The 21,425-nt window shown below is 44.7% G+C and overlaps 1 protein-coding gene across 1 annotated transcript in view; it reads left to right on the forward strand.

The window, feature by feature from the left end:
* The window catches only part of FAT2 (FAT atypical cadherin 2), a 105,616-nt gene extending 86,761 nt beyond the window's left edge, over positions 1-18,855 (forward strand). The window contains exons 21-24 of the mRNA XM_081181101.1: positions 6,318-6,759; positions 10,650-10,806; positions 13,005-13,585; positions 16,955-18,855. Coding sequence (XP_081037227.1) covers positions 6,318-6,759; positions 10,650-10,806; positions 13,005-13,585; positions 16,955-17,478 — 1,704 coding nt within the window. The 3' untranslated portion in view covers positions 17,479-18,855. The remainder of the gene's footprint in view (positions 1-6,317; positions 6,760-10,649; positions 10,807-13,004; positions 13,586-16,954) is intronic.
* Positions 18,856-21,425: the final 2,570 nt, after the last annotated feature.

The raw sequence follows: 21,425 nt of genomic DNA on the forward strand, positions 1-21,425 counted from the left end.
CAAGGAAGCAGGCACAATGTCCTTCCCCATCTCAAATGTAGAGCACCTACATATATAGCTCAGTTGGTTAGAGTGTGGTGCTAATAACACCAAGTTTACAGCTTTGATCCTTGCAAGGGACACCTGCATATTCCTGCATTGTGGGGCATTGGACTGGATGATTATCAGGGTCCCTTCCAACTCTTTGATTCTATATGTAGAAGTGCACTTTGCAACAACAACAAAAGGAGGGGGAGGCCAAAAACCAACCATTGTGGTTTCTTGAGAAGTCAGTAAGTTTCCATCTTTATTTAAAGAAGTGTATCTGAACTTATAAAAGTAATATCATTGTGGTGTACGATAAAATCATTAAAACATAATAGAATTATAAAATCATAATATACAGAACAAACGGTCAACACTGAAACAAATTAATTCTCCAATTACAACTGCCTGTTTTCAGCAGGCAATGAAATAACTGAAATTGTAGGTGCCCCTCTGGTTTCAGCAGGAACAGTGTACCAGAATCCTGGTGCACTTAGTTCGTGTAGAAGCTAAACAAATATGTGATAACTTTGGGACATCAGGCTTTATACAGATTATACCAGTCTTAACTTGGTAATGAACTGGCAATCAATGCAGAGCTTTCAGTATAAGGGTAACCTGCCAATTCAATGAACTTATGAACTTGGGAAGCCTCAGGGCTTCCATTTCACCATGATTTGAGTTCATGGTTCAGTTCCTCTCATCCTGGCCACACAGGAAACAGCAGTCATCAATTCCAGTGGGCTGCCATAATTATCTCAATACATATCTGTGTCTTTCAAGTGGAGATGTGCTGAAATATAGTGTCATGGGCCATGTAGTTGATCTGGATGAATGAATAAGCTTCTCACATTTGGGGTCAAAACTGATGTGGTGCAGGAGACTGTCATCTGCTCACCCTGTTAACATAGGAACATAGAAAGCTACCTTACGCTGAGTGAGATCATTGGTCCATCTACCTGAGTATTGTCTACACTGATTGGCCACAGATCTCCACGTGGAGGAAACATGCTTCAGGCAGAAGATATTCCCAGCCCTACCTGGAGATGCTGAGGATTGAACTAGCATGCAAGAAGATGGCCTACCACTGAGCTATGGCCCTTTCCCCCCTTTATAGCAGCCATGGGAGATTGTCTACATATCGGGCACCTAATTTAATCAACAGAGCAGTGCTGAGGGAATGGGAACTTCACCCCTTCCCACCCCATGTGTTCCCGTTCAGCCTGAACCTACTGTTAACTCCACTGTGGGGGTGAAGGACAGGCATTATCCATGCAGTCTGTGGGGGCTTTTTACCTTCACCACCCACTTTCTTAAACAACACTCATAAAATTGCTTAAACTGAATTAGGTTGAGACTAGCTGCTAATCTTCAAGGCAAAATTTGCACATTCAGATCACACAATTATGGTGGATCTGCAGAGGTTGTACAACAAACCTATTCCCCAAAAATATCAGACTTCTTGTGATAAGGAAAGTAATGAAAAAGACACTGGGAGGTGTGAGGAATGCTTGCCTTGATGCAACATCAGCAAACAGATTGCAGTGAATGCTTGTTAAATAGCCAGCATTGACTAATCTTCATGCCGGGGGGGAAAAAAGAATGACTGCTCAACAAAATGGCTGTCTCCTACGCAGCATTCAATGCAAAAGAACATGCTTAACGGGCATGTGGTTAGAAATATTGAATATCCTTTGATGATTCATAAGGGGAGAAGGCAGTCACAGAATTGCCTCCTACATTTCTAACACTCAAGAGCCATTGGATAAAGATGAATAGGCAAAGCGCTCAGCTAATTATAGCTATTCAGGTAGTCTGATGACAGTTTATAATAATTACTACACATAATTCATTAGCTTTTAATGATCTAGCCTGTTTACACAATGAGTCTGAGATAAAAACACCTCGCACGTCTTGTTGCTGTTTTTCTCGCACATCTCCTAATAGTTTTATCTTTTTGGCTGAAACACTTTGCTGGAAGACAGTGTCACTTATTGTCGGACAGAATCCCCCCAATTTCTCAATCCTGATCTAGCTCTGGTTTTTCATACTGAAATCGGTGGAATTAGAGAGATGCTTAGCACTTTTGGAAATCCAGTTCCACAGGTTTTCCTAGTGCTGGCTATCACAGGCACAGCCTCCAAGCTGAGGTCCCTGTTTAGTTGTTTCACCACAATTTTAATTAATGTCTTATCTTTGTTTTTATGTGATCCATAGCTTGTGTTTTTATTAGTAATGGTTCAGATTTGACAGATACCATTTATTTTATGTATTTTAGTGGTTTTGGTGTATCTTGGTGGTTTTAGGAGGATCACAGGATTGTTTACAGTAGAAAAACACAAAAATACACAATATAACAACAAACAAAACAATACCCTTCCTCAGTTTAAAAGGCTGTGTAGATTGTTTAATTAGCCAAAGGCCTGGGAGAAGAAAAATGTTTCCACCTGGTGCCTAAAGATAAGTACGAAGGCACCAGGTGAGCCTGCCTGGGGAGGGAATTCTACAAATGGGGAGCCACTGCAGAAAAGGCCTGTTCTCATGTTGTCACCCTCTGAACCTATCATGGAGAAGGCACATGAAGAAGGGCCTCAGATTATGATGACAGAATCCAGGTCAGTTCATACGAGGAGAGGCGATCCTTGAGGTATTGGGGTCCTGAGCTGTTTAAGGCTTTATAGGACAAAACCAGCCCTTTGAATTAGGCCCAGAAACTAATTTGCAGCCAGTGCTGTTGGGCCAGGATTGGCATTATATGCTCAAACCATCTTGCCCAGATGAGCAACCTGGCTGCTGAATTCTGCACCAGCTGAAGTTTCCAGACTGTCTTCAGAGGCAGCCCCACGTATAACTCATTGCAGTAATCTAACCTAGAGGTGATGACCCAAGTCTTCATTGACCTAAGCTTTAATTCTGGGGTCAGCAAGGTTTACTGGCCATGGGCCTGATCACTCCCACGGAGATTGTCCGTGGGCCAGACTGGCGCAGCATGACACCAGAAATTGCATCTGCACATGTCTGTGGCACCGGAAATCACTTCTGCACATGCCCAGACACTGAAAATCGCACCTGGCCAGAAGCGGTTTTTGGCGTCTGGACATGCGCAGACGCGATTTCCGGTATCTGCATGTGCACAGACGCGATTTCCAGCATCGCTCAGCAAGTCCCCGCACCGCACTGTGCCGGTTTAGCGCAGTGTGCGAGGGACTCACCGAGTGGGTTGCCCGGTTCGGGGGCAGCTTGGGGGCCAGTAAAACGGTCTTTGTGGGCCGCATCCAGCCCATGGGCTGCACGTTGCCAACCCCTGCTTTAATTGATGGCAGGCATTTTTTCAGGGTCATCCTACATGACTTACTCCTTGATGAACAGCCCATGTGAAAGAAGAAGAGAGTTAGTCAAGCACCAACATGCGCTTATATTTCTCTTGATGAGTTTCATCACTCAAGACATCTAGCCAGAAGCAGGAACATTTTAATCTGATATCATTCCCCTTTCTTTCTTTTTTGGCTGTACTTTTAGAATCTTTATGGAATTCAAAGGTGTGCTCACTGCTTCTCCCTTGGCAGCAGAGGAAGAACTGCACCCTCCAGATACAGTTTTCTTTTTATTTGATGGTCCTTAGTTGAGTTTAATGCACCTTGATGCAGAAAGAGGAGCTTGTAACTTACTGATTCCAAAATTTTAATATATCTTTCGCCATTGCTACAGCACAGCACTTAGCAGAGAAAACAAATTACTTTAAAATTACCTTTGAATCCCTTGCCCCATTTGTTTAGCTTAAAAAAACCACACAGCTATTTTACTCATTTTGATACTTCAGTGCACAATCTGTCCTAAGCACATTTAAATCCTAATGATTTCAACGGGAGAATGAAGCAGTCTGCTTGGCTGACATCAGCAGCATCTTAAAGTGATTAACTTTGGTCAAATTGTATCTTTACGGTTGTTCTATCATTCATTCCTTGAAATAGATTTTTTTCCCCCCCTTCCTTTCACCCTCCCAACATCTTGCAAACCAAGAGCTTTCCTCCACAGCTATTTACATCACATTCTGTGAGCAAAGCTGTTCAGCGTGGCTCATAAATGGTGTAAAACATATGAAGTTAAAATAATGTTATAAAGGTCTGTTAAATAGCAGAAAGGCACAGCCAACAATCAAACAGGTATGAATCCCCTCCCTAACAAGGAAACAAAAAAAGACAGCAAAATGTAATTTGCAGAAATTGCAACAGATTTTTCACTTGCGAAACATAGGCTGGGCTTAGACAGGCCTTTTCGGAGAATAAATTCCATAGGGAAGGGCATTTTGGCAAGCACTCTTCTGCAGCCCTCCATAAACATAAGTGACAGGATGGGCTTAATAAGAGGGTAGGAACCATAACTCAATGCCCAAACACATGCCTTGCCTACAGGAGGTCCCTGCTTTGATTCCTAGCTGGACTAGATGGGTCATTGCATTGATTCAGCAGGCTCATCTTGTGATCTGTGAGCTATAGGTTTCGTGTGGGTATATGTATATCTTACTATTCACTATGATTTATTTGTTATTGAGAATATTGATGATAGTAATAGCATGTTTCAGAAGAATAAAATAAATATTGTTCTAGAAAGGAAGTAAGGTATAGTATTTCCTTGACTTGTAATGATTCATTCCAAAGAAAACCACTGTAATCCCACCTCTTTGAGAATAATGATTTTCTTTAAACAAAATCCAACAAACTAGCTCCTTTTTCATACTATATAATTTCTGTAGAAAGGATATCCTTAGGGAAAGTAGCCCCCCCACACACACACACCTTGAGATCTGTGTAAAGTTGCAATTTCACCACAACCACTCCAGTATGTGTTACTATACCATAGCAGTTGTCAAGGCAGATCTTTACGACTATTCCTGCACCCTCTGCCTTCATCTTCCCCCTGGAATTGACTCTGGAGAGAGTCAGTAAAACTTCTAGAGCAGCACACAGTGGTGGAAAATGGGGGTAATTCCATCTGGAAAGCCAAAATGCTTCTGCTGACAGAACTATTGCGCTTAGTAGGATTCAAGAGCATGCTGTAACTTTAGGTTTTTGCAATTAAAGTGGAACAAAGGGCTCTGTTACACCCAGCACAACAGACCCACTTTATAATAAGACTTTTTGTGGTTTTGAAAGTGGGGAAAATGTATTGAAAAATGTGGGCATCCCACATTCCTACAAGCAAATCTGGATGAATGCAGGACCAGTGCTCATGGTTGCATAAACAAATCAAAACAGATAATCTAACCTCCACATTAGCTTTGTGTAAGCAAATCAAGATGAATGTTCAGGGTGGAATTCAACATAGCACTAAGTGGGGGGGTGCAGGACACCCCCATCCCCCCAAAAAAACCCTGTTCTGGGGGTTTCACCAATCTTCCAGAGCAGATTTAGGAGGCATGGAGGGGGAGACCTTGTTCTGTGCACACAACAACTTAGCTGAATAGATAGGTCTTCTGGAGCAGCTGGTCTCTGCTTCCATCTTGCTGAGAAGCTGCTGACTATTACAATCGGTCTTTTTCTCTGTCTCTCTGTGCTCTCTGCTGACTCTCCCCGGTGCAAAACTGTCAGCTGCCTTCCACTGTTTGGATTCTGCCAACACTCCTCTACTGGCGCCAGCAAAAGAGCAGCTCCAGCTTAGGCAGCAACTTCTATAGCATCAACAAGAGGGCGAGAACAGAGTTGTTGCACAGCCATTTGGTAGGCAAGTCGTCAGTCAAGTCTTCCCGAGTGCCAGTGTTCTTTCTTTACTTCTGAATCCTCTTAAGGCCCAAATGGCAGGCATGATTACTATGAATTTTGAATGGCTGTAAATTCTAGGAAGAATCAGTCTTAATTAATGACAATGCAAGTTTGGGTTATAATGTATGTACTGTATTTTCTTAGCTTCTTTGGATTCACGTTTCCATTTTGTTTGGTTTATCTATATCGTTTTGGTGCGGGAACCCACAATAAAATACCACTGTAAAATTGTGTTTGATGCTTAGGCTGTGAACACACTGTACCTTTAAACCACATTTGAAGCACATCCCTACCCCCAGTCAAAGAATTCTGGGCACTATACTTAACCCTTCACAGAGTTACAATTCCCAACATCCTTAGCAAACTGCCATGCCCTGAATTCATTGAGGAGGGAAATGTGCTTAGATTAGAATGTGCTTAAAGGTATAGTGTGAATGCAGCCCCAGAGTCTAAAAACAGAACAAGAAAGCAAAATGGACACTATCTATCTATTTAAAAAGCAAACACCTCTGCCTGTTTTGGTATGTTTTGCAGCTTGCGAATGGAGTGCCTTGCCTTGGGTACAGATGTCGGAGTGGTTTCAGCGGTAACCTTTCGTCCAGCCAATTTGTGGGTGACGGAAAGTGGCACTCTGTCTTCCTGGAAGTGAAAGGCAATTCCATCCGTTTGCTTGTTGACAGCTTGGGAAATGCCTCTCTGCAGCTCCCCGAGGCCTGCAACCCTTCCCATTCCAGAAGAGATCTGCTCATTGGAGGGTTTGTGCAGCACCATCAGGCTCAGAGGGTCACTGATGGGTTCAGAGGGTGCCTGGATGCCATTACGCTCGATGGAAGAGACCTGGTGGCCATACCAAAGGAAAAGAGGTCCAGGGGTGTTGTTGAAGAGGCAGGCGTTCAGCAATGCTGCCCACACACCGGTGCCTGTAGGAGCAACCCGTGCCTCAATGACGGACTCTGCATTGAGATACAAGGTGGAGGTAAGAGCTGTGTTAATAACAGTAATGGGCAATGTACAAGGTTTTTTTGGGGGGGTAGAGCAGCGTCCCCAACTTGACAGCCTCCAGGTGTTTTGGTCTTCAGCTCCCAACATCCCTGACCATTGACCATGCTGGCTGAGGCTGATAGGAGTTGTACTCTGAAACATCCATAGGGCACAAAGCTAGGGAAGGCTGGCCTAGAGAAATAACAGCAGGGATTAGTCACATTTAAGGAAAATGGCTTCTATGAAAATATGAACAATATTGGAGACATTGGTCTGTTTAGGATGTCGTGTTGCCTCTTCATAAAGCATGGCTTAAGAAGCCAGAAATGAGCCTAAAACCTGCACACAGGGCTTTTTTTCAGGAGAAACTCACAGAAACTCAGGCCCGGCACCTCTTAGGTGGGTTCCAGTACCTCTCAGGTGGGCACCATTGCCATTCTAAGAGAATGAGGGAGGTGTTCGTGGTGAATTCTAGCACCTCTTTTTTAAGAAAAATAACACTGCCTGCCCACACTTCCTTTACATCTGCTTAATATCCTGACTGGTTAACCAACATTAAACCAGACTTCTCTGTTTGGGATGTACCAAGGAACTCTGGTTTAAACAAGCCAGGATCTTCATGTCAAAGCCAGCACACAAGGGGAGGAGGAAGGCAGAGGCAAGAGATTTGACCCAGGCTTCCTAAGCCATGGTTTATGGAACTGGCAGTGTAACAGGTGAACTGGGCTTGTGTGTGACTCTGGCCGCTGTTGCCAGGTATTCCCACTAGCTGGAACTTCTTGAGTTGATAAGGTCAACTGGGAAATTCCAAATGATTTGATCATTGAAAGACCAAACTGCTTCATTGCCTTCATTCAAATATGCCTGGGGGTAAAGGCAGCAGAAATAAAGTTCTTCCTCCAATTTTCTGTTCCTGTCCCTTCTTTCAATATCTTAAGCACTTGGGAGTCTGGTCTTTATATCCATTTGTACTGTCAGACAGGCGTAGAGGTTTACTTGGTTTCTTTGTACCTTCCTACCCAATATTTGTATCCTGCCCTTCCTCCAAGGAGCTCAAGGCATTTTCTCCACATAGCAACCCTAAGCTGAGGTTGGGTGGACTAGCCTCAAGTCACCCAATGAGCTTATTGCGGGGCTGCCAGACAAATGGCAGCTGCTGAATTCCTACACATCAGCCTCTCCCCCTTTACATTTAAATCAACAGTGCAAGGGACAAGAATGTGAAAAGTGTGGGATTTTCTCTTTGCCAGCATTTGCTGCAAAGGGGGAAGGGTGTGGAATGGATGAAGGTTTTAGCCTGTGGCCAGCGAAGAAGATTTGGATAACAAGAATGTTTAGGCTGGCAGGATGGGAGGAGCAGGGGAACCTGTTTTGGCCTGTGAGTATTTTGGAAGGCAAGCGAGTGGCACTGGGAAAGGGGCTTAAATAATTGGGTTGGGAACTCCAAAGAGAGGCATATTCATTACAAAGGCATGCATGTACTCAGGCCCAAAGTCAGTGAGTAATAATTTCCAATTAGAATGGAGGTGTATTGAGAAGCTAGACGTGGAAAGATAGCACATTAGAAGAGGAAAAGATGAGGGCTTTTTAGGGGCTTGGCACCATACTTAAAGCAGTCCTTCTCCCCCAGCAAAATCACATATAGCAAAATGTGTGTTGTTCTGGTGCCTACTGAGCAGGGGGGCTTAGGCCTTCAGCTGTCTCTAGTCTGGTGGCCACATGAGAACACTGATCCTTGAACAAATGGCTTTAATGGTGACCCCAGAAGTTATCCATACTATACATTTCAAGCAGCCTCATACCACTTTAAGCAGTCATGGCTTCCACCAAAGAATACTGGGAACTGAGGTTTCTTAAGGGTGCTGAGAGTTGTTAGGAAACCACTATTCCCCTCACAGAGCTCAGAGCAGTTTACCATTCAGCCCCTCTTCCCAGGGAACTCTAGGAATTGTAACCGTGGGGGAAATAGGGGTCTCCTAACAACTCGGGTGGCACTGTGGGTTAAACCACAGAGCTTAAGACTTGCCAATCAGAAGGTTGGCGGTTCGAATCCCCGCGATGGGGCGAGCTCCCATTGCTCAGTCCCTGCTCCTGCCAACCTAGCAGTTCGAAAGCACGTCAAAGTGCAAGTAGATAAATAGGCGGAAAGGTAAATGGTGTTTCCGTACGCTGCTCTGGTTAGCCAGAAGCGGCTTTGTCATGCTGGCCACATGACCCAGAAGCTGTACACCGGCTCCCTCGGCCAGTAAAGCGAGATGAGCGCCGCAACCCCAGAGTCGGTCATGACTGAACCTAATGGTCAGGGGTCCCTTTACCTTTAACAACTCTCAGCACCCTTATCAACCATACTTCCCAGGGTTCTTTGGGGAAAGCTATGACTCTTTAAAGCAGTATAAATGTACACACTTAAGTGGGGCTTTACATTCATACACTTGATTGACTGGTTTTATTTCCATTCGGTAACCCATGAGCTTCACTTGGGGGGGAAAGACAAATCATAAACTCCAGCTCTAGTGCACAAGCATGATATGCAATGAGCTTTAAGCAGAATCCTTTTTACACTCTCTGTCACTAGTGTCCACGTCTGTGGAAAGCATTCCGTCCTGATGCTCATGGGACAAAGCCACACATTTTATAAGCAAGGAGGGCACCCAGCAAAGGCGCTCCTTGGCTTGTAGAGATTTTTCCTTTCCCTATCCTGGGGTGGTGGTGGGACTGATGGGTGCTTGGAGGTGACTTGGATAGCAGTGTGTGGTAATGGGAGACACACACTGAGAAACACTTTGAATCACCTTCTGTAGGCATGTGCACCTTTTGTTATTTCTGCCTGAAGCCTGCTGTCGAGTTGCATGCCCTGACAGGTGAGCAGTTAGCAAAAGGTGGAGAGCACACGTCCTCCTTTCCTTCAGCTCAGAGCAAAAAGCTTACAATTCTTGTCTTGTCAGATCAGCAGCTCAGGCGCACTTGTCAGACAACAATTTTCAGAGAGACAAGGGCGTATAAGTTCATGTCCTCAGAGATTTACATGCGCTTCTGCAGCACGCGGTGACAGCATGCTTGGGGACATGCATGACGGTCTCCGTGTGATGGTGGGAAGATGCCCGTACGAAGTGTGTGCCTGCATAAATGCAGTAGCCATGGTTGGGGTGTTCTGGAATGCCAACAATAAGCTAGAACAGCCCCGGAATTGGTATCTGAGCATCGTCTGATCATTTTGTAAGTGCATTTCCCTTGGGAACCTGTGCTGGGAGAAAACAGGAAGGTGCAAAATATAGTAAGCGAAATGGCAATGGAGAGTAATGTCTTTTGTGGCCGTGATTCCACATGTGCTGTCCAATAGGTGCCCATGGCGCCGGCGCAGTTGAGGTAGTGCAGCTGCAGTGCTAATTACTGTAGTTGTTTGAGCAGTGAACGGTTCCGATTTTCCCAGCAACTCAACATTTGTTTCGGTGCACTGTAAATGTTATTTCCCAGGAATGGATGGCTGTAACAACGGTGCATTCCACACAGGGCTGGTCGTACCATAAGGCAGAGTGAGGCAACTGCCTCAGGCAGTAGATTGGAGGGCAAGAGCCCTAATATTCCTCCTGAGCCCCTGGCCATTCTCCCCTTTTGCAGATCTGAGCAATACGTGCCACAGAGCTGTCCTTCTCCCTCATAACTACTCTACCACCCTCAAGTGCACTGGGAAACACTATCATCAAATTTCTGGGCAGCAGGGCGTAGGATCCCACTGTCATCCAGCTTCTTTATATTGAATTGGGTGGGAGGCCCTATCTTGTCCTTTGCCTCCGGGCTGGTTCCCTGATTCCACACATGAAAAAATGTCATTCTGGTTTCACTTGTTTTTCAAACCTTTTCCATTTTCCCCCCTCCTGTCACTAGGTTATTCTTGCATCTGCCCCATCCAGTTTTCTGGAGACCACTGCGAAGTTGCTGATAACCTTTGTGAAGGCAAGCCCTGTTTGCATGGGGGGACTTGTGCCCTCTCCGAGAAAGGCGGCTATACCTGCCATTGCCCAGAGTGGTACTGGGGAGAAAGGTAGGTGTGGCCCTTAAGCATTACCCCCTCCATGCTTGAATGACACAAGAAGCAGAGAATCATAGCACTACCAATAGTTTTCATGCCACGTCTGAAATGCAACATCTGTCAGAGGAGTCGGTTTACACGTTTCAGATGCTAGATGCTCGTTCAGACACATGCTCGTTCAGAATGGATGCCCTAATTCCATTTTTTAAAAAACACAGCGAAATGATAACTGCCTGTAGAGTTTCACTATCAACCAGTGGCAGCCTCTTACTTAAATATGAAGTCAGGTGAGATCTCGTGGTTAGGTCCAGAACAAAAAGTTGTCGGCGGGTCTTTGAATTCACTCAGGTGATTAGAGGAAAAGGAAAGGCCAGTTAATATTTATAATAATCTTGGTTTGAGGACAACCATGAAAAAGGAGAATAACTCTCCTCATCTTGCCTATGTGAGGAAAATGCACAAATCGTCACTAGATGGTGCTGCTGTACAAGCACATCAGGTTATTCTGTAGGTCTTTGGCTACATAAGTGTTGAGTAATGTATTTTCATTATTATTACCTGCCACCAATGTCACTATTATTAATTAATTAAACGGGAAATTATTTACACACATAGCAAATACAGTTGTTTGGGCGAGGAGCAGGATGTTTGGGGTTATGGGAACCCAATTATGGATCTCCCTAGGCTATACACACCAGATCCTAGGGGCTGAGACATTTTTGCCTACCCCCCTTTTTTGTGAGGCAGCTGGGGCCCCTCAATGTTCAAGGGGCCTTCAACTCTACCCCCTGGCTCCTCGTGACATCTCATGTGTGACATCAGGACGTCGTGTCGAGCCCCCTCAATCATCTTGAGAAGTTGGTGCCTCTGCTCAAGGCACAGCACCAACAATTGCCCAAGTCAGGCTCTGGCTAAAGCCTCGGGGCTAGGAAGAGCATCTCACCAGCCTGACCAACACTCACCACCAGGCCCAGATGGCATTGTGTAGGCATCACTTCACTTGGCAGTAAAGCTTGACTCCCATCCAGCTAGCTGCTCCCCTTCCTCCTCCATCCACCTGCTTTTTGGGAGCTCTGAGAAAGGTCCAAGGGTATCCTCAGAGCCAGGTGTTGTAGGTGAGGTGGCCAGAAAAATGCCTCACCCACTGCAGTCTTTCGCTACTGTGGCTTTTCTAAACTCAGTGGGTTTTTTAAGCTTTAAAAGTTGTAAAAGTGCTTTCCAGCACAGCAATGCACATTAGCCCCAGAGGCCTTCTCAGTGACTTTACCTAAAATCTCTTTGTCTGAAGAAGGATGCCTTTGGCTCCATCTCAGAACCCAGATGGCAGAGAAGTGGTTGTAAAAAAAAAAAAGTAGGAGAGGGGCTGTGGGGAGCAGGGGAAGGGAATTGTGGTCAAATTGCTGCAGCAAAAAGGAGACTGGAGGCGGGGAGGTCAAGGGGGGGGAGACATTGGCTGGATTGTGCCAATGACCCGCCTGAAGTTTGGCACCAGCCCTGGGCCTCTCTGTCAAAAGGATACTTTTAGAGCTGTTGTTAGGATGACATAGGCCAACAAAAATCTGGCATTCATAAAGCTTATGGCCTCTCGTCCTGTTCACCAGCATTCCCATGCCATTACCATGAGACTGTCTGGCCTTCTATGAACATTTGTTCTATGTTTATCTTTGATACCATGTTATACACAGGTTATACACCAAAGTGTTTTCAAAGTGTGGTCATCCTATAGAATGATTATCACTGAAGAGAAATGACTTCAAATTTTGAACTATTATGAACTTTTATAGTATTAAAATGGAAATGGTTTTGTTAGCACACCAGCAATATTTACAGGGGGAAAACAACATTTAAAAAGGAATTAAATGAACATTCTGAACAGAACATTGTTTTTTTAACCCTGGTTTTCGTTTTTGTTTGTTGTTGTTGTTGTTTTGCATACTGACAACTATACACTTTGAATCAGTTCTTCTGAATTAGATCCCGATGGCTGGATTTAGCAACACTTAATTGTAATTCTTTCACTGAAGGCAATATGAGTTAAGATACCTAATTGTTTCTTCAATGGTACTATGGACACAACCATTTTTAGCTAGAGTGGAATGCAGTTTTTTGGTTCCTCTGGCACTGTAACTCCCCGATGATCTCACAGGTAGAGTCTCTGATACATGTGATGTCACATTGTCTAATGATGCCTTCTACCATCTTTTCCGCAGATGTGAAAAAGCTGCGGAGAAATGCCTGGAAAACCCATGTCTGAACTCTGCGCGCTGTGTGAATTCTGATGGTTCCATTCACTGCATCTGCACGGGCGACTTCCAGGGAGCATTCTGCACACAGAAAATTGTGACTCCAACAATTAGTCCATCCAGCTGGATCTTGGGGTCTGGAGAAATTGCCGTGATTTCTGCTGGGCTGTTAGGTGTCCTCATCCTGGTGACAGCATTTATACTTATCCGCAAATTCTACTGCCACAAAGTCAAGGCTCACAAGCCTGTGGCCAAAGAAGACCCAGACCTGCTCTCCAAAAGCGAATTATCCAAAAGTGTCGGGGTTGGCACTCAAGGTCTTACCCCCATTGAACTAAACATCCTCAGCGACGGTCACCACCACCATCTCGAAGCACTAGACCCAGGCAAGCCTGCTGTCACATCGGAGTTTGCGACCTTCAACACAAACCATGTTCAGAAACAGCGGGGTGCCATTGTGTGCAGTGTGGCCCCCAATCTCCCAATTGCCACGCCCTCACCTGAAAATGAGCCCGTCATCAAGAGCACCTGGGCTGGAGAAAAGATGGGTTTGTTTGACCTTCTTTCTCTCTCCCCCCCCCTTCCCTCTGCTGTGTTGGGGTGCTTCCAAGTGACGTTCCTTCCCAGCAGTTAGTGCTCGCAGTTGTTATTGTGTGAGATGTCTGTGTCTCACAGTAGCCATTCTGTCACAGGGATCTCCATTTCTTGCCTTCAAAACACAATATTTTGTCTCTGGGGGAACATATTTTCTACTTTGCCCTCCCCAGTATAGATCATTGGTTGTGCTAGGGTTGATGTGAGTATTGTGTAACTTTGGCTGTGCCCATTACGCCAGTAGTCAAAAGCTTCTCCCGCCATTTTGTGGTCTTTCAAAAAAAAATTGATTTTAATTTTTGAGAAGCTTTCCACTCTGAACCCCTAAAGCACGGGAACTTAATGTTGCCCTTAAAAGAAACAGAAGTGAGCTAGCTATCCAGGCTACCTTCACATCCTTCATTAATGCAACACTTTAAAATATTGTTTAAAAATAATAATTGTTGATTGGTAGGTTTTCCTTATCTCTCACACCAGTGCACAGATTTCCCTCTGATTAAAAGGCTTTGGTGACCACTTGTATGACTATCACACCAAAGCAAGATTACCACTGCCACCACCCCACACACACAACCATTAGATGGGGAAATGGTCTGATCTGTGCTTTTGTATTATCTGAAAAGAATGAGTGTGCAGTCAGCAAAACAACAAGAAGCCACTAGCTCAGATAGGAGACAAAAGTAATGCAGGCAAAATATTTGTTCCTTCCAGCCCCATTGTTTTGCTCTTGATCCCTGGAATCTTCATGCAGCCTTGTATGCCCTGCTGTTGAAATGTGTGGATCCTGATGTTCTGTCAGAAAGGGCATTTTCACACACCAAAAACAAGACTGGGTTGCCTACAATCCGTTTCAATGCAGCAGTGCTTTTGTCTGGGCCTGCAAAGTTTGATTATACTTGCCTGTCTATAAAAAGAGAGCAGCTTGGCAATCAGTTTTTATTGGGGGGAAATATTATGGCATTTATCAGCTTGAAGTTCCTTCCCCTGCAAGCAGAAGCTGTGTGCAAATAAGATGAAATCATCTTTAAGCAGGGAATTGCTAATTTCAACGTAGGTTTCAGTCTTGATTGAATGGCTTCTTGCTATGACACCTCTGGGTTTCTGTTAACTCTAACCCACAGCCCACACAAAAACTTCTATTGATTAGTTTCAACACTCACTCTGATGCAACATTCAGGGGCAATAATATATCCAAGTTTATTACTGTGCAGGAGTTAATTACATAGACAAAGTAGTGGGCAAGCTGAGCTCTGATGCAGTTCATGATGGAAATATTTCATGGTTTTTAAGCCAGGTTTCAGTGTCAGAGGCTATCATGTCCATCAAACTGACTTGCTTTCACTTCTCACATAGCAGTCAAACAGGCCAGCTATGAATCTCAAATGCCAGTAACAACATATTTCAGTAACAAAGTAATGTGATGGATGGATGTGCCATATTAAAGGGAAAGTGAATGAGATAACCAATCAGAATGGGAGAAAATATCGTGGTCCACCACTATTGCATTTTGGATAAGGGAGGATGGGATGACCACAGGCTTAGAAATGAAGAATGGTCACGTTCAGAACAGAAATTTTGCATGTTTGATCCCAGAATTTTTTAATATGTGGGAGGTAATTAATGTTCTGATCACTAGAGGCTAGGTAAAAAAGAGGTGGGAAGTCTTCCCACCTGTTTTCCATGGTGAAATAATGGAACTGCCCAATACACTCAACATGGGGCTACTACTAGAAACAGCATCTCCATGGTAAGTTTGGCCCCATAACAAGAGGCCTTTGCTGATCCCAAGGCAGCCCAATGGGGGGTTGCCCGCTAGATGTTGTTGGACTCAAACTTCCATCAGCCCCAGCCCCAACACGATGCTTACATTAATTACAAGAATTAGCCAAGGGGAGTGGGTGGCATTGTTAGCAAGAGCCCACTGTCAGATGTTAGAATACATCTGTATAATCTGCTTGCACCACTCTTCCATCCACCACTAAATGTGATTCAAACAGCAAAAATATTTGCCAAGAGGTGCCTCAAACTTCACACTGCATACTGTTACTGAATTGTTCAGTATTCAGTGCTATAACAACATGACGGGTACAAAGGAATAGCATTCTGTTGTAGCCTACGTTAAGTCCTCGAAGCACACTCATTTAAATTAATGGTCATAACTAATTTAAGATCATTCATTTCAGTTGGTCTACTCTTCAGCTGGTCACAGGTGGCACTGTGGTCTAAACCACAGAGCCTAGGGCTTGCTGATCAGAAGGTCGGTGGTTCGAATCCCCGCGATAGGGTGAGCTCCCGTTGCTCGGTCCCTGCTCCTGCTAACCTAGCAGTTTGAAAACACGTCAAAGTGCAAGTAGATAAATAGGTACCGTTCTGGCATGAAGGTAAACAGCGTTTCCATGTGCTGCTCTAGTTCGCCAGAAGCGGCTTAGTCATGCTGGCCACATGACCCGGAAGCTCGCCAGCACCCTTGGCCTATAGACTGAGATGAACGCGCAACCCCAGAGTCGTCTGCGACTGGACCTAACAGTCAGGGGTACCTTTACCTTACTCTTAGAACTAACATTGGCTACATCCCCTTGATGTCTAGTGAGATGTTTAACATGTGGGTTATCCATGCTTGAGGGGGCTGAGTAGAATAATGCTGCTGCTGCTGTTGCTAAAGATTTCTTACCCACTATTCGCCATAAGGGTTGGATACAGCAATTTAAAAATACAATATTCAAATTGGTTAAAACAACTTACAATCAAAAGAATGGGGTGGGTCTAAAAACATATATCTGAAGTGTCAAAGGTATAGAGGTGCATAGGACAAAAACTGCACAGTGAAGACTCCAGATGCAACTGGGAGCTAATTCCACAGTTTAGTGTCTGAAAATGCCCTCTCCCAGTGTGTTGCCCACAAACCTCTGAGGATGGCCAAACTAAGAAAAGGACCCCTACTGCTAATATTAACACCCAAGAGGGCCTGCAGGGAAAGAGATGGTCTTTCATATATTTGGAGCCTGAGTCATTTAGCGCTTTGAAGATTTCATTTGAGCACCTTGACAATACCACACATACAAATAGCTATATAAACCAACAGGAGAAGGAGGGGAGAAGTTTACTGTGTGAGGATCCAAATTCTTCCTCATCCTTCAAGGATTGTGTTCCCCAATCGCTTCTGGGCCTTTTGGCTAAGATCAAGTGTGAAAGATTGTGTTCCCTTGGAAATAGCTCATTCTAACTTCTTATGGTGAACTGATTCTAGACAGAAAGTGCAGAGATGGCTAGAAAAGCCTACACATTCCTTGGGAGGTATTAACATGCTTCTGATTTTCTTCTAGTGTACCCAGGAGAAACAACCTACTGGCCTCCAAGATACCAGCCAGCCGATCTCCAAGAGTACCATCAGTATGAAGTGATTCAAGGCCCTCTTCCACCTTCTCCATGCCGTAGGCCGCCTCCTCCTTCCATAGACTCAGAGGCAACAGGCCTTTATGGTGGCTTTCCTTTCCCGCTTGACCAAAGCAACAAGCGGGCCCCAATACCACCCCGCTACAGCAACCAGAATCTGGAAGACTTCTTACCTCCTGTTCCTGGAGAGCTACCTGCTTCCCAGTGCCAGAATGAATATACTGCCATTAGCTACTACCCTTCTCAACGTGTAGAGAGCGAGGGGCCACCTTACCACCCAGACAGTGGGTACAAGAGAGTAAGCATGCGACTCAGTGTGGCCCAGCCGTCCTATGCAGACTGCGAGGTGAGGCCTACGTCCACTATCAGAACTCAGCCAGTACCGCCTCCCAGTTACGAGGGCTCTGACATGGTGGAGAGTGACTATGGGAGCTGCGAGGAGGTGATGTTTTAGTGGGACTCGTGTTTGAAACGAGGAGGACTTCCAATTTCATCTGCACAATGAAGGAGAGGCAACTTTCTTTGGAGTATCCATTTCCCGGAACATGCGACTTCCTGTGGTATTCTAAGCAGCCTCATCCATGCACATAATTACACTGAAAATTGGTATTGGTGCCACAGCCCTGGTCAACAACCACTTCTGCTTTGGACTGGATTTCAAATAGAGCATGTTTGTTTTTTGAGCTGGATTGTATCTCGAGAGCCAAAGAGAACACTGGCATCTTCTGAGCAATAGGGAGTCCTTCAGAAGTGGACAGAGAACTTCAACGCCATCTTCCAACCCCTTGCATGGACACGTTCTACACAGAACACGTTAGAATGCATTGTAACCAAAGAACAATGGGCACTTGTGGTTGTCAGTCGCCAAAGCAGCAGTAATTAGGGCTGAACTGATTGCTTATTGTAAAATATAAGGGAAACATTAGAGTGGCGGTGACAAATCTCTTAGTGCTGCCTTTGGATCTGGCATCAAAGGTTTACATTAGGCAGAAAGCTCCCCGAGGAGAAAAGGAGGCGGGTGAGAATGGGCTGCCCTGCAGCTCTATGTCCCCTTGTTCCTTTCATAGAGAGGGGGACTCTACTGTCACATCCATTCATTCATTGGCCTGTCACCCTCGAGCCCTGCAAAAGAAAAAGGCCTGGGGAAGAAAAAGAAAGAAAGAGAACAGTTATATTTTTATAGGAGAAAGAGTTGCTGCCCAGAAAGCATTGTCTCCTTATCTTAGGCCACAAATTGTCACTGGCACTAGAGGTCAAGTGAAAGTAATGAGTGCAGATGGCAGACTAGGAAAGGGCATAGAGGCAATGTGCCATATTTGTACCACAAGCCTTGTCTGTTACCTGTAAGTGGTGTCCTCCACAAGGGCGCCATATTAACCAGATCAAGGAAGTCAAGGGTGGTGGTCGATGATCAGTCTATCTTCCTACAATTCCCATAATTTATGAGAGCCTGTGTTACTGCGTTGCTGCCCTAGGAAATGAGTAAACAGAGTGTGCTGGCTCCATCTGCATCAGCTTTAGTACATGCCATGAACCATGGGCATGTAACTGTATATTTCCTCTCTCTCTCTCTCTCTATATATATATATAAATAGATATACATATGGACATACTTGTGCAAGGTGATGTATGTGAGAATGCGTGCGACTCTACTGACGGACAAACATGGCGAAAGAGAGCCCAAATTGGGTGTGGAGTGGATTATTTAATACAAGGCTGGCCTGTACCTTTAATGCACTGTGCATCTTTAGTTAAATGAAATATTTCTCTGTGAGAGTTTATTATGGACATTTGTTTATCAAAAGCAATAAAGTGGACTTTTTTAAATGTGTTATTTGCAGATCAATTTGAGTTACTGGATAACTGTCCAGCAGCAAGCAATCAGCACAGATCACACTAAAGACAGGGCTATGGAATTTTTACCCAAACCAAACAAACCGCAGGAGCATTCAGCTCTACTGAGTCAGCTCAGTAGTAAGACACTGGCCTTGACCCCACTGTAATCGTAAGAAGATAAGAGCCCTGCTGGGTCAGGCCAAAGGCCCATCTAGTCTAGCATCCTGTTCTCACACTAGCCATCTAGATTCCTATGGGAAGCCCACAAGCATTCTCCCCACATGTGATCTCCAGCAGATGGTATTCAGAGACATATTGCCTCTACCAGTGCTGGTAGAACACAGCCATCATGGCTCATAGCCATTGTTTGGCTTATCCTCCAGGAATTTCTCACATCCAAATTTCAGGCCGTTTGTCAGACATAACAACTAATGGCCTCTAAATCTCACTGCACACCCCCCTTCACAACTAACTAACTAACTAACTAACTAACTAACTATTTATTTATTTATTTATTTATTTATTTATTTATTTATTTGTCCAATTCAATAGGGCTCAGATGTACATTGAGATGTAGCTGTATCTCCACGTTGGTTAAATGCATTGAAACTGCTTATGCACATGCATCATTGTCCAATTATTCTATTATGATATTTGAAAGCTTAAAAAGGCACCTGATGATTGGTACAATGCAGTGGCAAATGTTTCTCTATCAGTAAGCAATCAGAAGACCTTATTATAGGAAAAACTCTCCTACCTTCTCTTGTCTTAAGAAAATGGAAGTCCGCATCTCTTATCAGGCATTATTTGTATTTTTCCCAACATGGAAATAACCTCTAATGCAAGCTTGCTGACTACAAAGTCTTAACCACAACGAGTTTTTCATGTAGAAAAACCAAGTAATTGCAACATAGCAACCGCTAGTTGTTCTTATGGCATCCCTACCAACTGTCTAGGGACACAGGTGGCGCTGTGGGTTAAACCACAGAGCTTAGGACTTGCCGATCAGAAGGTCGGCGGTTCGAATCTCTGTGACGGGGTGAGCTCCCGTTGCTCGGTCCCTGCTCCTGCCAACCTAGCAGTTCGAAAGCACCTCAAAGTGCAAGTAGATAGGTACCGCTCCAGTGGGAAGGTAAACGGCATTTCTGTGGGCTGCTCTGGTTCGCCAGAAGTGGCTTAGTCCTGCTGGCCACATGACCCGGAAGCTGTACGCCAGCTCCCTTGGCCAATAAAGCGAGATGAGCGCCGCAACCCCAGAGTCCGTCACGACTGGACCTAATGGTCAGGGGTCCCTTTACCTTTACCTTACCAACTATCTGCTGCGGTGATTATTTATTATTCATTCTTTTGTATTAGGAAAAGACAATCACAGTGAAGTGAGGAACTATCCTCCTCATATGAGCTTATGTGTGGAAAAACTGGTCCAACTGGGGTTGTTGTTGCCTGATGCCGGAAAAAGAAATCGTCAGGTAATGTGGCAATTGTGTTCTTTCAAGGCATTTAAGTTGCTGCCATTAGAGAAAAAGGAGAGCATGTGGGAAGTGGTTTCTGCTGGTGTCTCCCTATGAGAATTCTGAGCAAAAAATTAAAAAGTGGTAAATATTTATAAATTGCTTTTACATGTGTCCCAAAGCAATTTACAAACATACCACAAAACAGCTAAAAAACAGCAGAATAACCCAACAATCATGGATTTTGTATCTTTTATTTTGTACTGTTTTAAAACCTGAAGCAGAGACCTTTTCATCCAGATGGAAAAGTTCACTGAAACAAAAATAAATTTCTTATGTTTCCAGAAAATATGGATGGGGGGTGCCTGTCATGTCTCCACAGGGATTCTGTGCCCCCCAAAATTGTGAGGCTCTCTGGGACAAGAATTCTAAACCAATAATCGGACTGTGCTAGTTTCTGCTTTGTAACCTCTGCAGGGTTTCCTCTTTGCCCCCCACCCCATCCCCTAAATTCCTCAAGATAACCAAGGGAAGAAAGAAGGGTTAGAAGTGACATTGAACCAGTTGCCAACACTCGAGTGAGTCAGACACACTGTGAGATGTGCAGCTGCAAGTGAGAAGGGACCTTTTAAGAAGGGAACGGCTTTGTCTAAGAAAATGGCATTGATGGAAGTAGCACCTCATTGCCCACTTTCCTCACACCCTGGTGCGCTGCAAATGTCTTTTCAGAGAGCCTTCGAGTTCAGTGGAGAAGCCTGCCTTGAAAAGAGCAGCCAGTGGTTTGTTATTTCTCCCCAACCTTTTGGCCGACACAGACAGGGGAAATAAATTGCTATTTTAGAACAGCTTCTCTCTCCCTCCCTCCCTCCCTCCCTCCCCAGCCACTCTCTCTGACCTACTGCTTTGAATGTAAGAAACTGGGTTGCTTTGTGAGAGACGGGTGCCTTTTATCTGCTCCTAACTAGAAGCCTCTGCAGGCGTTCCAAGATTATAAAAGCAAGACCCAGGTGGCGAACTTGTGGAAACGAGGTCAAACCAAACTGTCTTCCTCCCAGTTGCCTTTCTAGGGAAGTCTCCTTTGATCTTGGATTCCCGTCCATGGCCACTGAGCAAA

Source organism: Podarcis bocagei (assembly GCF_964188305.1).
Source record: "Podarcis bocagei genome assembly, chromosome: 2".
Classification (NCBI taxonomy): domain Eukaryota; kingdom Metazoa; phylum Chordata; class Lepidosauria; order Squamata; family Lacertidae; genus Podarcis; species Podarcis bocagei.